The 19,274-nt window shown below is 34.9% G+C and overlaps 1 protein-coding gene across 5 annotated transcripts in view; it reads right to left on the minus strand.

Annotated features, from left to right (window-relative positions):
* The window catches only part of HECTD2 (HECT domain E3 ubiquitin protein ligase 2), a 75,833-nt gene that overhangs the window by 21,730 nt on the left and 34,829 nt on the right, over window positions 1-19,274 (minus strand). For 2 of the 5 annotated variants that reach the window (XM_019943422.3, XM_073794200.1), the window contains exons 3-12: window positions 17,422-17,560; window positions 16,258-16,360; window positions 15,755-15,844; window positions 12,685-12,749; window positions 10,405-10,450; window positions 8,554-8,663; window positions 6,984-7,132; window positions 6,277-6,400; window positions 3,792-3,888; window positions 615-722 (exon numbers count right to left, since the gene is read on the minus strand). In XM_019943422.3, coding sequence (XP_019798981.2) covers window positions 615-722; window positions 3,792-3,888; window positions 6,277-6,400; window positions 6,984-7,132; window positions 8,554-8,663; window positions 10,405-10,450; window positions 12,685-12,749; window positions 15,755-15,844; window positions 16,258-16,360; window positions 17,422-17,560 — 1,031 coding nt within the window. Of the gene's footprint in view, window positions 1-614; window positions 723-3,791; window positions 3,889-6,276; window positions 6,401-6,983; window positions 7,133-8,553; window positions 8,664-10,404; window positions 10,451-11,163; window positions 11,738-12,684; window positions 12,750-15,754; window positions 15,845-16,257; window positions 16,361-17,421; window positions 17,561-19,274 lie in introns of those variants that run through there. The other 3 variants (XM_073794199.1, XR_012326990.1, XM_073794201.1) reach the window with 3 other exon arrangements.

Below are 19,274 nucleotides of genomic sequence, written 5' to 3' on the forward strand. Positions count from 1 at the left end.
TAAAATTTTGGAATATGTATTATCTTATTTACAATGTCACAAAACTCCATCCATCCATCCGTCTCCCAACACTGTATTAGTCAGGTATGGTAATGTTTGTTGTAGAGATCAAGGAACAGAATTAGAGAGCTCAGGTAGCTTGCCCAAGGTTACTGTCTCCCAGCACCATATTGTCTCCAAGATTTTAATTTAGCAGAATACAGTACAAAGTAGTTCATTGCCTTCAACGCTAAACTTAAAAAAAAATCACATAACTAAATCAAATATTATCTTAGGGCTTCCCTGGTGGTGCAGTGGTTGAGAGTCCGCCTGCCGATGCAGGGGACACGGGTTCGTGCCCCGGTCCGGGAAGATCCCACATGCCGCGGAGCGACTAGGCCTGTGAGCCATGGCCGCTGAGCCTGCGTGTCCGGAGCCTGTGCTCCGCAACGGGAGGGGCCACAACAGTGAGAGGCCCGTGTACCCCCCCCCCCCCCACACACACACAAAAGCAAGCACACTACTGGCATACAGAAACAAAAGATAGCTTACTAAGATTTTAGTAATAAGCCATATTATCAAATTTATTTAAAGCTTTAATCAAATAATACTATTCTGGAATAAATGATCAATACCTCATCAAGAGAATCGCTGACCAGATGTGTCCGCCTTACTTTCATATTTAGAAATAACATATTCATATCAGGTCTCTGTCTTCGAGACACTTTATCCACCAGACTTTGCTAATTAAAAAAGAAAGCAAACATTTTCATTTATACTTAAACTATAATCTCATTTAAAACATTTAAACACTTTAGTAAAAATCACTTATATTCCTCTCTTTGCCATCTCTCATAAACAATTTCATAAACTCGATTATACAAATTTTGATTTATGAAAATGCCCTACAATTATTTCATTTGGGGACAATAATAACCAAAGGGGATCCAAAATGGAGGACCTAAAATAATTCATCTTCTTTAGTAAAATAATGTTGCATTACTGTTTCTGTATGTCTCATCTCTTAAATGGCAAAGTTTTCTGTTTAGTAAATACAAACAAAGCGGGAACATTGGAAACAAGGTATATACTTCTGACGATAAACTTGGCTTAAGCTTTTTTAGATACTGGATTTACTCTAAAAGCACAATTAGTCTACTTTTAGAAAGTAATTTTCAACATATTTCAGAAACCATTAACAATGCTCATATCCTTTGTCCCTGTAATTCCACTTCTGGGAATTCTAAACACAGAAAATATTTTATACAGTGAGATGTTCATCACAGCATTATCTATAAGAGCAAAACTTTAGAAATATCTTAAGTATGTATCTCTCTAATGGAATATAATACAGCTATCAAAAATGATGTTCATAAATACTATGTAAATAACATGGAAAATGTTTAGGGAATATACAACTGAAAAAAAAAGTGGAGAAACAAAATTGTATACACAATATTGTTTAAACTCTGCTGCCTTTTAAAGACAATATAGGTAAAAACTATCAAAAGAAAATTTCCTAAAATGTTAACAATAGTTATGCTTGAGTGATGGAAATATGATTTAAAAAATATAAGGAATATATAAATATCATGCTTGTATATTTACTTTATCTAAATCTTTTTCAGACTACCTCATCCTCTTTGGTAACAAAGAAAATGAATTATTGTACAGATTAAAGATGAACACTTCAGACATTTTAAATACATGCAGCAATTTGCTTACTAGGTAAAATTTTAATACCCCAAATCTATATAAGGCTACTTTCATGATTTTGTAGATTACTATAATAATACACTAATTCAGAGCCCTTCCTCATCTCTCCAATATTCAATTCTAAAGGCTTTTAGTAGTTTTTATTTCTTCTCTGTGTCCTCTCTTTTGTGCTCAAAGAGATCTATATTTCCAGGATAGTATGCTGTGTCATGGTCCTGTTTTCCAACCCTTTACTATCTTCTGTTCCCAGTCTAGCTCCTGGGAAGCTGTCACACTGGAAATATCCAACACACAAATTTCAATTAGGATGCTAATGGAAGACAAGGCTTAGTGGCTACTCCTCCCATCAGGAATTCATATTGAATAGAAAGTGTTTCAAATGAAAGAAATAACTAACAATGGTAGAATTTTAGACATAGTCTGATGAGGAAGTTATTTTTAGGCTGGGGAATGTCTTTTGCAACTTTAAAGTATACTATATAAGCTCTTGCTTGCATTAACTACTTATAAGGCTGTCCTTGTGTCAAAATAGTTACCAGTCATTAATTCCAAGTGGTATGGCAGTTTACAAGTTAAAATGCTGGGAAACACCCATAACCGACAATGCTACTTGACACTTCAATTGCTACTCATTTGTGCCCATGCCCTGTGGAAGATAGCCTGGGACACAGTCTACAGCTGTCACTCTCCTTTTAATTGGAAGAAAAGTTAAAAGAAGATTATTTAATATTTTAAGTGTGAGTGACACAGCAGAAGACTGCTCAGAGGAACTTAGATAAACTTCTAGCTCTTTGGATTTTTCCCTTATAAATATAAAAAAATCATAACCCAAGGTTAAAAAAAAAAGCATTAAAAAGGCACATGAAATTGCATAAATGCAACTAACCGAAAACGTCAAAATGACAAGCTATGTAGACTAATCTTTGAGCCAATATCTACCCAAGATTAGGTAATAATTCTGGTGCTAAATATACCTGTTGAAATCTACTTTTCAGCAGGGTAATGTGGCTATGTTACTCCTTTGGTACACATAGGCAATAACATTTCTTGTAATATTCCAATACTCAGTGTAAACTGACTCTCGGATGTCACTAGTCACTTGAATCTTTTGTCCTGCTCTGTGACAGGAAAAAATACTCACCTTCTGGTGAATTACTGAAGAATAAACAATTCTTATTTTTATGGTATTTTGAGGTATTACAATTTATGCATTAGGATTCTTTTTATATTCTTGGACAAGACACAGAAATCATTTCCTTTTACTCTATGGGTCTGTCTTGGGTCTCTTTATTTTAAAAAGACTACAGCCAAACCTTCCCTCTAAGTTTTAAAGTTGCAAGTAATCATGTCACAAAAGCAGATACTCAAAATATATGAGCATTTAAATGTATAGTCTAGAGCTCTAACCTAAAACAAAAAAGCTCAGTCAATCTGATATATATTAAAGTACCTAACTTTACTGTGCTGTGCTGAAACCATGGTAGGCTGTGAACAGGACAGGCCCAGAGATGAACTTCATCCTGCTCAATTAATTTGTCTAAAGCCAGCCTGACTGCTACCCCAGTTTCAATGGGCCTCCATGCATTTTGGTTCCCTAAGGATCATTAAACATCTCTCGCCTTCTTTGGACATATTTTCTCAGTTTTTCAAGACTATACTTTTTGTTACATTTTCTAATTTTTCAGTTGTTTCTATTTGACTGTCATAAAATCTAGAAAATGTGTCAGTGGTTTGAGTAGTTTGCTCTTAAGGACACTCCTTTCCTTGTCCTCACTGTAGTTCTTTCTCACCAGTGCTCTGCTAGTGACCCTGGAGGATGTTATCTACAAAATGATGTCCAACAAGTTCCGAGTACTTTGGATCTGTGAGAGGCATTTAATCTCCATGCTATATTTATAATATGAGAAGTTGATGAGGGGTATCTTTTCCCCATATCATGAACAGGTTTAAGTACTTTTTGAGGGAGTATGATATGAATTTTACTTTTAACATTTCCTGATTATGCTAGAACAATTCACAAGACATTTGACTTATTTGTTAAATTATTTACTATATATTGATTATAGTCAGCATAAATGTTTTCATAGCTGGCTTACCCTTGCGATGCTTATCATCTGTTGCTCTGAGTCTCTTTGAATAATGATTTTTTTTGCAGCTATAGAAATAACGAATGGGTACTGACAGAAGGAAAACCTGCTCAACAAGTGAAAACAGAAAAAGCAAAATGGTGTATTTTTAGCAAAATTATACTAAGGGAATCTAAGGTACCCCTTCTAACAATATTAAACATTACTTTTGTATTGTGTTTTACCATTCACAGAATGATTTTATGTTCATCGCTTCTTTGAATCCCCACAGCCCTGTGAAGTATGCTTCATTATTAGATGTGCAGTGCCTTTATTCTCTAGAGGAAACTACACCTAATGTTCTGAAATATGTGCTAACTGCTTATATTGTTTGTACAAATAATTTCAGTTTAGATAGTCACTTGTATATCATTACCTGGGAAAAATATGGGCAACAGCAGAACCAGGAGGCAGAAGTGTTGATGAAGGATTTAGGACAGAAAATTCATGTGCAGAAATTAATATAAGAATCCATTACTATATGGATATTTCTGATGCGTGAGCTTCAGAAATGAGGAAATCTAGCAATAACTATGGTAGGAAAAGTAGTAAATTTAAGAGCAATAAAATAAAAGTTAGAAAAAGGTGTGTTGCTTTAGCACTGTATTTAATGATGTAGTAAGATGAAATGGTATGTATTTGTAAAAATACAACATATGATCAAAAGTTATGAAAATAACTTCTTTCCTGGGTCAGAGCTCATTCTATGTTATATAAAAGAGCCACAAACCACACAGAGAAATGCACTTAGAGAGAACTAGTATCGTAGCAATGACACTTCAGGAGTTAGACTCCCCCCAGAAGTGGCTGTAATGCATCCATCAGTTACAGTTGGAATGCACTGAGGACAGTCAAGCAGTGCATCTGTGACCACTGTGCAAGATAGGGATTACGAGGAAAAAGGAAATAGCCCTAGTGTGAACTGAAAATGAAATGGCTTTCCCCTTGGGATGAAACTGTTAAAAAGCAGTAAGAAAACTGTTCAGTATTAATGTGTAATAATTTCGAATCACTAAGTGCTAACTAGAAATTTGGAAATAAAAAGAAATGCAATGAACTTAGTAGGATAATGTTGGTCTTATGTACTTTAAAACAGTGCATCTCAGCCTTTCCCTAGTCACGGCACGTAGACACCATACTATGTGTATGACAGACTGAGATAAACAGATGAGGCTGCCCATGGCCAGACATGTGACTTGCCCTGGGGCTCCGGTCCCCCTCTAGGTCCAGGGTGGCTTCCCAAGGGCTGAAGGGATCATAGAATCAAACCTCTGTTAACTCCTTTTTGGTACAACAACGCTATGGCACAGTGTTTAGAAGAGCTCTGCATTAAAAGATGTCACTGAAATATGCACAATAACTCTCGCAACTGTATTGTGGTTTTGTCTACAACATTACAATTACATTAAAGTGTAAAATAAACTTTGTCAAGAAAATATCCATCAGACTGACCAAGGTCCCCACAAACGGAATTCTTAGGTCAGGTGTGGACTGAGATACGTCCAGAAAGCTAGTCTATGTTTTAGGCCAATTCTGGTAGAAAGGGTCCCTGGGAGCTCGAACCAATTTATGAAGTAACCTGACGTTTTAGATTACTTATATCCACATCCTATTTCTTAGTCAGTCTCCTTTAGAATAATGCATTCTGCAGGATATCTTGTGGTCTGGGAATAAATTAAGTCTGGGATAGTCTTGCTGGTTTAATCCAGAATGTAAGTGTGGATATAAGGTGCAGGGTAATAAAGAATTCGGCCAAGTGTTTCCAAAATCTATTATACTACTGTGATAAATCATTTCTAGTAAAGCCATTTCTCTGTAACATCCACTCTTTTAATACTGTGTATAAAGGACAAATACTTCATCCACAGAAAAAGGGAGAAAAAGAGTGAATGTATGTGTGTATGTGCACGCATGTGTGATCATTGTGTTAGATCAGGCACCGGCACCCTATGGCCCATGGGGCAAATACAGCCTACAACCTAGGCTTGTGAATAAAGCTTTTGGGACACAGACATACCCCTTCAATTACATATTTTTTAAGGCTGTTTTTCGTGCTATAATGGTAGACCAGAGACTGTATAGCCCAAAGAGCCAGAAACATTTATAATCCTGTACTTTGCAGAAAAAGTTGGTCGACCTCTGTGCTAGGTGATGGCACATAGAATAAGAAGATATAAGAAACTGCATACTAAGATAGAACTTTTCCCTTCTTAAAAAGATGCTACTAATCAAGCCAAAACCATATTAACGTAACTATAAATTCAAAATGTAATAGAAAAAGAAAATGCTTTAAGAAATATAATGATATTTCAAGGCCGGATATCTAAACTACATTTATAAGTTTATATGCAAAGGTATGTGTATATTTAAATTTATTTACACGAACTTAAAAGCCAGTCATTATTTTGAATAGCATTTTATTTAGGTGAGTAATCAGATGAGCTTTTGATCATACCTGTGAGAATTTCCAAAGCTCTGCCAGGTGTGGTATTCTTCCATGAGATCAATATGATCCAATGTAGAATTATAGAAATCAGTATAAGGAATAAGGGGAGGATGAACCAAATTGTTTGCAGTATCTGTAAAGATAAATTCTAACATAATGATCTTTCCTAACATGTACATGATTCATTCTAATAATAAGAAGAACATTTTAATGCCCACCAGAAAGCTTTATCTAGAAATTCCTATTTTAAGCAATTGTAGTGCCAAACGAAAAGGTAGTTTTAAAATTGTGGTCAAAATGCAGCCAATAATTTCTTGCTTTAAAAAAAAAAAACTTGAATCGTGGGGATTATAATCGTATAGTAAAGGGAGTATGCAGATGGCCAGCTACGCATCCTATTTCCCCATCAGGGTGTTCTCGGGGTCCGCAGGAATGAATGGAAGTTCTTGTATTCTTAGGAATCACTACTTAGCAGGTAGTATGCAGCTGAGAGCCATAAAACAGAAATATTGCCCAATAAAATGCATAAAGCTTTTTCATGCTTATACATTAATTGTGAAACCCATTAGCAAAATAGAAAATAAATCACTACAACTCTTCTCCTCAAAGGAATGGTTTAAGATGTAAGAATGCCTCTATAGTATTTTGAGATCCTTATGGAAATGTTCTTATATTTAACAAAAGAAAAGTAAAGATGATTGAATAATAAAACCTACTAAGTAAAGCCAACACTTTAGATGCTGATGGGATCCACCAGGAACACTTTGATATAGGTGGAAATTCTTCAGGCTTTGCAGGAAACAGGCGTAAAGAAATAAACTGCAGCAATCTCTCTACCAATTGTTTGAACCTCTTCTGGGATAATCTGGTAAAGATTTTGAAATAATTCCAATCAAAATTCACATTTTCTACTTTGGCAATATATTTGTTAGAGATCAAAGTTCATCCTTTATACATAAAATTTTAGACTATTCCCCCAAATTCTATTTCTTAAATTGCCAAAATTTTGAAAAGATGCAAAATCTTACCTCGAATATCATTTCTTAAATAAGAAATAAACACCAAAATTACTATAAAGTTAGCATTAAACATTTCACTTTTAAGGCTTTTAGTATTCAGTCAATCCTCATTCGCAGACTTTGTATTTGCAAATTCACCCATTCCCTACAATTTAATTCTAATCCCCAAATCAATAATTGTGGCGCTTTCGTGGTCATTTCATGGCTGTGCAAAGAGTGGCAAAAAATGGGAGTTGCTTATGCCGAGGCTGAACAAGGCCACGCTCTGCCTTCTTGTTTTAGCTCTCATACTGCAAACAAGTGTCCTTTATGCAGTCTACTTAGGGTCATGTTCTTCAAATTCTTGTGCTTTCTGTTAGCGATTCTGCTGTTTTAAAACGGCCCTTAACTATAGTGCTAAAGTTCTGTCTAGTGTTCCTAAGTAAAGAAGGATGTGATGTGCCTTATGGAGAAGGTACTTATGTCAGATAAAATTTGCTCAGACATGAGTTATGGTGCTGTTGGCCGTGAGTTCAATGTTAATAAAACAAAAATTTATATCAAATAGGTGTCTTTAAATAGAAATACAGATAAAGCAAGGTTATGTACTGATTGGTTGATAAAAATGTTGTGACCAAAGGCTCGCAGGAAGCTAACCCTGTATTTCACTGTTCACCAATTCAGTGTTCCCAGTAGCTTTATAGGACATAACTATTGTTAATAATAAGAATTAACCGTATTTAAAATTAATTTTGGGAATATTTAGCTTCTTTAGCTTTTATTAGTCATGGGGAAATGTAAATGTTAATGTAAGTATTGTTCTGTGGAAAAAAAGTACTGTACTTTTATAAATTGATATTGATGGCCAGTATGTTTTACAATGATGTTTTAGGTAAGGAAAAGGCATTGTGTAAATAATGGTAAAATTTATTGATAGGAAATAAAAAGACACAAATTAAAATAGTAATGTATGAGCAAATCCAGTCACCATCTTTGAGATATATGAAAAATCAATGATAGGAATGTGCTGTATAAAATGCAAAAGCAGTGGACAGAAATCTCAACAACAGCTGGCACAAGCAAAACGATTACTTACATACAAAACAGATCTTTAATGTATCCTCTATGTAGTACTAAAGAATATGCTTATAATTGGCTTCTGAAGCACTGTGAATTATAAGTATCATTTCTCAAGACCTGAAAACATTTAATATATTTTCTTATAAAGTTACTAACAAACTTAAAACTTTAAGATTATAAAAGTTCTTAATATCATAGAATAATTTACTTTTTAAACCAGTGAACTAGGAAATGATGGTCAGCTTCCACTAAGGTAGCTATCTGTCGTAGCAAGTGAGCATAGATGACATATGTAGATGTGTTATTAAATTGAGGATTCTGAAAAAGATATTAAAGATAATTGCGTTAAAATTTTGTTAACATGTAAAAGGAAAGACACTATGCTTAATGAGCTAAGTGGCGAATTCAGAAAACTAAATTTGAGATTATGAAATACTAGGTGAAATCCTTGAAAACAAGAATCTATTTGTTTAATTATTTAATTAACAGAGACTTGGATTTCCACTATGGTCCAGTGGCTTTGGAATTAAGACAGATCTGGGTCTGAGGGCTAATTCTACCACTTACTACTCTATATGCCCTTAGGAATGTTCCTTAAACTTTGATTCTCAACTTCCTCATCTGAAAAATGGGAATGATAGCATCTATCTTGGAGGTTGTTTTGAGTATTAAAAAAAACTGTATGTAAAGCACGTAGCTCACTGCCTGGTACAAATGGTGGCAATCACTACTATCCAACTAAACAAAAACCTGGCTCTTCTTTGATTAAAAAAAAAAGGGGAGAGAGAATGCTAGAAAAATAAAAGCTGGTAATGAAACATTTGCCATTGTGAAATGAGTTATTTGCATATTTCACAAAGAACAAGGGGAGAACCACATAATAGCTTCAGAGAACTTTTAAGCGTTAGAGTAGAGCTTGTAAACCAAGCAAAACCTCTAGTTATATTTCCAAAATCTAAAACTCCATCACAGTGTACATTTCAGAGCTCCATGGGAAAAATGAGTATGAGTGAACAATAAACCAAAATTGTAAAAAATAAAAGAGCACCACGTGTTTTTCAAAATTGACTTATGGTCAGGATGGTTCAAAATGAGGGAGTGACCCCAGATGATAAACTCATCAAGTGATAGCTCATAAGAACAAGATGTCATGAGCAGAGCTTACTGTTGACCAATACACTCACTTAAAATTTTGAGCTTCATGTTGTCACTTTCTAGCTTTTACTATTCTCCAGGTATATTTCCTCTTTTTTCTAGTTTTGTCTTTCTCCTCTTACCTCTTTACTTCCCTTCCTCTCCTTACATCCCTCAACTACCTCTTATCTATTTCCCCTTTTTTTGTTTCCTCTCTCCTCCTTCTTCTACCCCTATCTTCCATATTTCCTTTTATTGGACATAATATTGAACTAAATATCCTATCTTATTTAATATAATTTTTTCTTATCTTTAAATGAGATAATAATTTATATGAACACCTTTGGTAAATTGTAAAGAATAATACAAACATAGTATGCTAGCTATGGGAATAACATACTTCTCAAAAAATTATAAAAAGTAAAATTGCTTTTCATTTGTTTGGACCTTATTTTTTTTTTGTATCAATGAATCTGTATTTCTCAAGAGGAAAAAATTCATCATATTTGCTTTAGCAAATATAAACAACCACTTTGATTTTTCCATTAGAATTCTAGTTTAAACATTTATTGAAAATACACAGAAAAGTTGGAAACCCACTAATTGGGAAATAAAAGAAAGTTTTGGAGTCCCTTAAAAAACTAGTTACAAGAAAGGAAGTTGACTGGAGGAGGAAAAGTGCTTCCATTCTGTTTCTTCCAGAATCCCACAGCAGGAAGGCAAGTTAAAATATTAATCCTGGAGATAATTTAGCCTTCCACTGTTAATTTTTATAGCTTTAATTCTCTGGTTGCAAGTAATTATAATCTAAAAAAGTATCAAAAATGTTGCTCAAAATAATACTTAGTATTTGATATCATTTCACTTACACATGCATAGATTGAGATATGAATTACACACTTCAACTATGTTTTTGCTTTCTTACCTGTAAAAGTATAAAATATGCTCTAAGATCATCTTTTGTTCGTGGACTGAAACAGAAATAATTGTAATTGATCAGAGATGAATGTTTAATCTTACAGTATCTAATAAAAAATTATCAATGTTTCTGTGAGAATTGACTTGATAAAAGCCAAAAACTAGACTTAAACCTGAAAACATAAATCATTGCCCAAAGTGTACTAGATGATCTTTACAAGATATAAAGCCACATCATCTGAAATATAAATATATAACATATGTATCACATTTTGAAATTGATATATATACACATGTATATATATAATTTTTAAATTAGCAGTAATATTTCTCTGTGGAAGAATTATCTTGACTGAATAATGATTTAAATTACTTAGATTTAAATAAAATCTAAACTATTTCTTTCTATACTATTCTACATAATTGTCAGATTATTTTCTCAATAGGACTACTGTTTTGTTTTAGAAATTATATTTGAAAACGTTTTAAAAAGCTCAAAGCAATTCATAAGTATTAAAATTCCTGGTGATAGGAGAGTCCGTTTTTTGTTTTCCCATTTTATAGCTGTACCATGAAAACTTCCATTTTCCTGTTCTATGCACTAGTATTTTAGTACAGTATACAGTTCTGGGTACAGAAATTGTAGTTAAGATCACAGGCTCTTTTTTTTTTTTTTTTTTTTTTTTTTTTTTGCGGTATGCAGACCTCTCACTGTTGTGGCCTCTCCCGTTGCGAAGCACAGGCTCCGGACGTGCAGGCTCAGCAGCCATGGCTCACGGGCCCAGCTGCTCCGCGGCATGTGGGATCTTCCCGGACCGGGGCACAACCTCGTGTCCCCTGCACCGGCAGGCAGACTCTCAACCACTGCGCCACCAGGGAAGCCCCACAGGCTCTTTTGCCAGACAGCTTGGGTTCTAATTCTGACTCAGGCACTTACTGTGTTAACTTGGGCAATTTACTTCTCTGTAAATTAGTTTCCTCAAGTGTGAAATGAAACTAATCATATTACCTATTTCACAGGATTGTAGTGAAGATTCAATGAGAAATACATGCAAAATCGTTTGAAAGGTGCCTAGCCCATACTAAATAGTCAATAAACTGTAGATCTTGTTGTCGTTATTATAAATCCAAAATAAAACAAGATTTTGGGGGTAAAGACCACATGATCCTTTGATAAGTAAGTTGCATCAAATTATTTTAATCTGTCTCCAGCACACATTTGAGGAGCAGGGGTTAGAAAGCTGTGTGAGCATGCTTGGAGGGGATTGAGGTCCCAGCAGTTTCAGACCACTGGACTTCCTCACTCTCCTAAGAGTTCACTTTACATTCCAAATTTTCCTCTTCATTTTCAGTGAAGCATTATGTATTCAACCAGAGACATGAAATTCAAGGAAAATGCAAAAGTATTACTAGAATGATAAACTAGGAAAATACTGTTAAGTTAAAAATCACATGAAAGATACAGTATGATTTCAATTGTTTTAAAAAGATGACTAGAAAAAAGCTGCAAAATGTTACATTTTTACTTTTTTATACTACCTTGACTTTTCTCAATTTTCTAGAAAAACCACAATTTTCTCTGAAAATTGGAACAATGTTATTAAAATATATAGGGTACATTTAACATTATAGTTAAGAACTCTACTTTGGTATTTTCAAATTGGGCTCAATATAAACATTTAAATTATAATTTAATGGTATTATTTGGCTTTAATAGAAGCTATCATTTAAATTATACTGTTAAGTAACACCAATTTAAATCATATACTTTTAAAAGTATATTTTTGTGTTCTGCATATTCACAGTTCAAAACATTATCAATTACACTGTCCATCATTCCTTACATAACAATTCAATATTTAGTTCCAGGAAAAAATATTTCAGTAGCTAAATTTACTTCTCTTATATTAGAAATAAGAAAAGTTTTGCTCTGCTACCAGAAAGCCCAAGGCTAAATTTAACGCCCATATTATTTCATTCTAGGTGACTGATTTAAGTACCCATCCTATTTTTGTAAAGCACATATATCTGTACATGACAGATCTTATATACAATTTTAAAGAATTCACAGATCCTCTGAAGCTCACCTGTCGACCATCCTGAGAAGTCATAAGTCTCAAGTTAAAAAGCTTTGTTATACATGGTTTATAATTTCATTCTGGTCTATGTTTTTATCGTAGCAACTAAAATCTTTTCTGAGAGTAAAACACATACGTATATATTAAAGATGGATGAGCTGGGTATATTAACCATCTATACTGATTAGCCAAATATTAGTTTCAGTTACCCTTTCCATTCTCGTAACAGGCTGTTAATGATTCCCTTTAATACTGTCTTCTGAATGTCTTGAGGCTGTAGGCAAAAGAAAATCATGAAATAATTAGGATTAGCTATTTAGGTGACTTTTATATGCTAATTATATTTACAGATCTGTTTCAATAGTTAAAACCAGACTTGATGACCAAGGACTACCACTTAACGGTAGTCTCAATTTCACATCTGAGAGATTATAATGAGAATGCTCCCTGGAATGTGCACTGTACAACCTGCACAAACATACATGGTGGCTGTTTGATGACTACCATCAGTTTTATATAACACTGAAAACAGAAAAAGAAAAACAATTTCACTTTCTCTGGATTGACAGGATAAAATCATGAACATAAGTCTAAGAATAGCATGTTTAACAATATAAAATGACTGCATACGTTTTGGACATATTTAGTCCTACCAATACCATGTTATAATTAGCAGTTAAGCCCACAATTCATTATTAAGTACAACCAAATTATGTTCAATAAAAAAATAACAAGATAAAGATTTTTTGTTATAGGATCCAAAAAAGGTACTAAATAACATTTTTTATAGTTTAATAATTCAAATACTAAAAAAAGTTAATTACTACCAAACACGTCCCATAAGAATGAATGAAAACACATCTAGATGGTGCTTTTAGCTTATAAGAAGTAATGACTAAAACCTTCATTAACTAGAAGCTCCAAACAGTCATTAAAATTTCTCTGTCATATTGTTATATGAAAGGGGCAAATGTCAAGAAAACAAGCATATATCATGGATTTATTTTTTAAAAAAACACAATCATCACTTCTAAGACATGTCTGTCAGCACTCATTCAGCCTAGCACCTTTCTTAATATACTTATTTAATACATCATTCCTTTCTCCTCCTCTGCTTGCAGTGACCCTTCACACCCAGCAGGCAAACAGCACCCCAGAGCAATGGAAGGCTGCAGGAGAAAAATCACACAAATGTGCTGACTAGACACACTGAGTTTATGTCACAAATCTCAAAAGGACACTCAACACCACTGACAGTCCTTCAACATTTCCCTAGTTCATCTACTTCCCTGCTCTCCAAGACAACTATTTCAAACCTTTTTCTCATTCCTCAAACCTCCAACACCTCCTTCCCATCATCACTCTCAGCTCTGATCTTGCCACACACTTTAGAGAGAAAACAGATGCACCCAAATGAGAACAGATTCATCTTGCCACTATTATTCTAATCATTTACCTGCACTACAACTGACCAAGCCCAACCCCCTCACTTGAGCCCTATGCTCCATCCTCTCTCACCTTGTCAAGGACCTGGTTATTCAGTTTTCTTCTATCTCCCCCATATCATCCATGTCTTCCACACTACTAGGTCGTTCCCATCAGTAGAACACTACATCCTAATACCATCTGCACAGATGTGTCTCTGCATTTTCACTCTTCTCCACCCTGATCTATGCCCTAAGAGGCTGACTACTAAGGACTACATCAACCAGACTCCTTTGCCTTTTTTGCCTTCTGGTTGGATTCAGCCATAGGGAACACTGACAGAAGAGGGAAGAGAGGAAAGTTGGGGTATTTATTCCCCCAATGCCCTCCCTGCAAGGTCACCATGGGCTGGCTATGCCCCTCATCTCCTGTAAGGCAGCCCTCTCCCCCCGACAGCTCATCTCCAGATTCACTCTACAGTACTACTCCTGAGGGCCTCCCTTGTTCTGCTAATACTTTTGTAAACAGTCCTCTCCAGGTTACCAGTTAGAGTGTGTCATCTGTTTCCTGCCAGGACCCTGGCTAATATATTGCTCATGCTAAAAACCTTTCATTTGGACCCATGTACTCTTTCAGCTAACCCTTAATTTCTCCGCTTCCCTTCACAGCAAAACTCTCCAAGAGCTGTCTGTATTCACTATCTCTACTTCCTCTCCTCTCATGGTCCCTTCAACCCATTCCAAGTAGGCTTTGTTTCCACAACTTCACGGAAACGTCTCTTATTAAACTCAGTCATCAATTATTCACCTTATCAAAGACAGTGCTCAATTCTCTGTCCAAATCTTACTAAATCTCTCAGCAGCATTTGACAGGATTAATTATTACCTCTTTGAAACACCTTTTTTCTCTCTGCTGATAGCTGAGCCCCATCCATCTAATTAAATGGCAATACCATCTACTCAGTTTCCTTCTTCCCTCAAGTCCCACATCCAATCTACAGAAGTATGTTTAGCTCTGTTCCATAATATACTCAGAGTCTGAATACGTCTCACTAGTTCCACTGCCAAAACCCTAGTCCAAACACTGACCGTCGTTTAGGTTTCAGCAATGCCTTCCTAACTCCTTTCTCTTGCCCCACTATAGACCATCCTCCACATAACATCCAGAGAGATCTTTCTAAACTATAAATCATGTCCGTCATCCCTTTGTTCCCAGCTTAAAATCTTTCAATGACTTTCAATTATAATTACAATGAAATTCAAACTCACATGGCCATAGAGAGCCCCCGGATCAGAAGAATCAACATATCCTGGAACTTGTTAGAAACACAAATCTTTCAATGACTTTCAATTATAATTACGATGAAATTCAAACTCACATGGCCACAGAGAGCCCCCCCGGATGAGGAGAATCAACATATCCTGAAGCTTGTTAGAAACACAAATTTGGGGGCTCTATGCTAGACCTACTGAATACTGAGAAGCCTTTTCTGTGATTCTGATACATGCTAAAATTTGAGAACCACTGATCTACAGATTCAATGTAATTCCAATACAACCAAATAATTTACCTCCTTTTGCTGAGTCAGTAAAGCATGATTTTTATCTTAGCAAGCCTTTAAATAAGGACTGAACATAAAAGTATTTTCTACTGAATTTTCATTTAATTAGAAAAATATAAGAATAAAATAATCTAACTCTCTGAGAATTTCAACTAAATTTACCAAAAATTATATCAGAGTTTCTCATGTAATTATGTTACAAGGTGAGTTTTACAATATTTGTCTGGCTGCTTTTAAAATACAGAAGAGTCAAACAATTATGCTATTTGCATGTGTTCATAAATAATACTTACAGTATTAAGTAAGGCATCATATACAGCATTCACAAATTTAGCATTAATCCCAGAGTCTTCGATAGTATTAAACGAGGCAGAGGCATCTTTCTGCAAATTCAATTAAAGAACCAAGTGTATATAACATTTTAAGAACTAATCTAAGTAATATCTGAACCATAACTATTCCTACATAATTTCTAATATTCCTAGTATGATGATAAAAAAGGACTGTCAGGGCAAGATTGCTAAAAATAAATATATAAGGGTTATTTTAATAACTTTCTTTTTTAAAACTGAAAGACTGGAGTCAAACATTAACATTAGTACAAATAAAAACAATCTTTAAGATATCACTTAAGTAATACTTGTTTGTGATACATACAATTTCAGAATTAATACCTATTTATGTTTGCTTAAACAGCTGCTTAAGCCAATACTGGGTAGAAAAAGAAGTTAATTTATAGTATCTTTTTTTGGAAAATTTAAACTAAAAGTGAAAAATGTGCTTTATGTATCATTACCTTAAATGCAGCATTTAGTTCTGGGAAAGAATCAAACATTGTGAGATAAAAATCATGTACTGTTTTCCAATCTCCTGATGACTTAGCTTTTTCTACATCTTCCCTAAAATAAAAACATTTATTAGCCATAACAGATAAAAATGTTATTCAGATAAAATAGCATTAATTCTTTATAGATAAATGTCACCCAACATGCAACTTGAAATAATGAAGCTGAATACAGAAATGTGTTCCAGTTAATGTAAAGGTAGCTTATGAATTTATAATTCTTAATTGCATTAAGATATTAATCCAGCTTCAACTTCCCCATTTATTTGCTTTTTAAAAAGTTAATTTTTGACATGCTCCTTACAATTATCACTCTTCCGTTCCTTCACTTCAGAGCCAAATTTCTTGACAGATTTTGTTTACATTCTGTCCCTACCTTCTCTTTCCCACTTAGTCCTTCAAGTGTCCATTTGGGTTTTTTAGTAGTTTTTACTACTAACATGGTTTTTATGATTTATATGTCACGTTCTATTATTTTATTACCACCTTTACCTCCTCTTGACTGTTTTTCTTCTTTAAAATTAATTAATTAATTTATTTTTGGCTGTGTTGGGTCTTCGTTGCTGCACGTGGGCCTTCTCTAGTTGCGGCGAGCGGGGGCTACTCTTCGTTGTGGTGTGCGGGCTTCTCACTGTGGTGGCTTCTCTTGTTGTGGAGCATGGGCTCTAGGAGCGTGGGGTTCTGTAGTTGTGGCATGTGGGCTCAGTAGTTGTGGCTCACGGGCTCTAAAGCACAGGCTCAGTAGCTGTGGCACACGGGCTTTGTTGCTCCACGGCATGTGGGATCTTCCCGGACCAGGGCTCAAACCCGTGTCCCCTGCACTGGCAGGCAGATTCTTAACCAATGTGCCACCAGGGAAGTCTCTCTTGCCTGTTTTGACTCATTTTCTCTTATTTAGTGTCTTTTGCTGTAACATTATCTATCCCTTACTGGTTAATTATATGTTTGTTTTCACCTTCAACTTGAGACAGGTAGTCTTTTGTGTCTTCACTCTTGGCTAATACTTTATAATGAGCCACAAGTTCAATTAGTTTCTCACACAAAAATATTAAATCATGTAAAGTGCTGACATGCAGATGACTATGTGTCTACATGTAACAGTGAGCCGAAACTTACAGAAAGTCTTTCATAGTTTTTGGCTGAACGGGAAGGATGGGTTCTGGAAGAACTGGGGTCTTCATTTCAGATGATAAAGCATCTGTAGAGGTGCGCTGTTTCTGTCTAACATCAAGGCAAATTGGTGGTAGGTCTCTCACTGTGAAGGATAAAAAAGTTTTCAATGTAATTGATCATAAAATCTTTCCAAATTATAAAATGCCAGGCTAACTCAACATGAACAGAAAACAACGGATTATTTTGTATTGCATTCCCTTGGGATCATATAACAGAAACACCCAGCACACTGAAGGGCACTTACTGGAGGGTCTGTTGCCACCTACCCAACTTCACCCATAGCAGATAAATTAGGCTGTATCTGACATTAAAAGTTATCTGTAGATACAATACAGAGTTTTTCTTTCATCGCCTCCCTTCCCATAAATTTTCTTTCAGGGACTATTTCACTGAGACTAGATGTTTTTAGTGTTTATTAGCTTTTGAATACACTTGCCCCTTTATTGATGTGGAGTTTGGGCACCGATCCCCCATGTAACTTTACAGCTGGCCCTCCACATCTGTGGTTCAGTATCTGCGGATTCAACCAAACACAGATTCTGTAGTACTATACTATGTATTTATCGAAATTTATTAAAAAAGTCAGCACATTAAGTGGACCCACTCAATTCAAAACCATGTTGTTCAAGGGTCAATTGTGTATGTACATCATTTATTTATATCCTCTGCAATTCTTTATTGGAGATTTAGCATTTTATCATCAATTTGCATGAACATTTTATGTATTTTTCTTTTTTTCCAAATATCCGCCAGTTCATCGTTTTCCTTTTTGTTGCATTTTATAACCTTTTAATTGTAAAATAAAACAAACACAGAAAAATCTCACAAAACAAATGTATGGCTTAATGAATTACTATAAGGCAAACACCTCTGAAACCACTAACCAGTCAAGGAATAGTGCTACCAACCCTTTCTTGTTCTGCCTATTCTAATTTTAATTTCTCTCAGTTTCTTTTTATCTCTTTCCTCATTTCTTTTTAAAATTTTAAATACTTCCTTCTTCTCATCTTCTAGTTCTCTTAAGGCATTATCTGTTACATTTGTTTGCTTTTGTGTTCCTTCTAGTTTATTTCTAAAATTAAAAAAAAATCGAATTATTTCCTTTATTGTCACCTCACTTTTCATTTTTTGCAATTCTGATTTATGGCATTCTTTCAAGTGTCATATCATTTTCTTAATGAGCTTTAGCTCATTTTGAAATAGTATTTTATCTACTTTTGTGGGCATGTGTTTCTGATGTGCTCCCATTGTTCAAGAGGCTGTTGTAATTAAAAATTATAGAATTTGACCTTGTTTCTTTTCTCTAGCCAATTTTATTTGAAATTAATCTTCCCAAACTTTCAGAAGGAGGTGTAGCACCCCCTTTTTTTGTTTTTATGTAGAACTCAAATACATGGTAGCTTCTTTCTGGGATTTCCAGGCCCTGTTTCCCTCTTCCACTTTTGTTCAGGTGATCTCTGTCTTTAATCTTTATTGTCCCAGTGATGCTCAAATTTGATTCTAATCTCAGAATGCGCCCCTCCGCCCCCCTTCCTGGAAGGGATCCCTAGTTTGGAGAGTTCACAGGGGTTACCTGCTCCCTTCAGATCTCAGCATGGGCCCTCTGCATTCACCTGTTCTTGGCAAAACCCCTCCCAGTTTCAGCTTTTGTTCTCAAACTGGGCTCCTGAGCTTTCCAATGAATACCTGTTGCTTATTCATTTCTTTTCTTTTTTTTTTAACATCTTTATTGGAGTATAATTGCTTTACAATGGTGTGTTAGTTTCTAACAAAGTGAATCAGTTATACATATACAT

Source organism: Tursiops truncatus, chromosome 16 (genome assembly GCF_011762595.2).
Source record: "Tursiops truncatus isolate mTurTru1 chromosome 16, mTurTru1.mat.Y, whole genome shotgun sequence".
Taxonomy (NCBI): Eukaryota; Metazoa; Chordata; class Mammalia; order Artiodactyla; family Delphinidae; genus Tursiops; species Tursiops truncatus.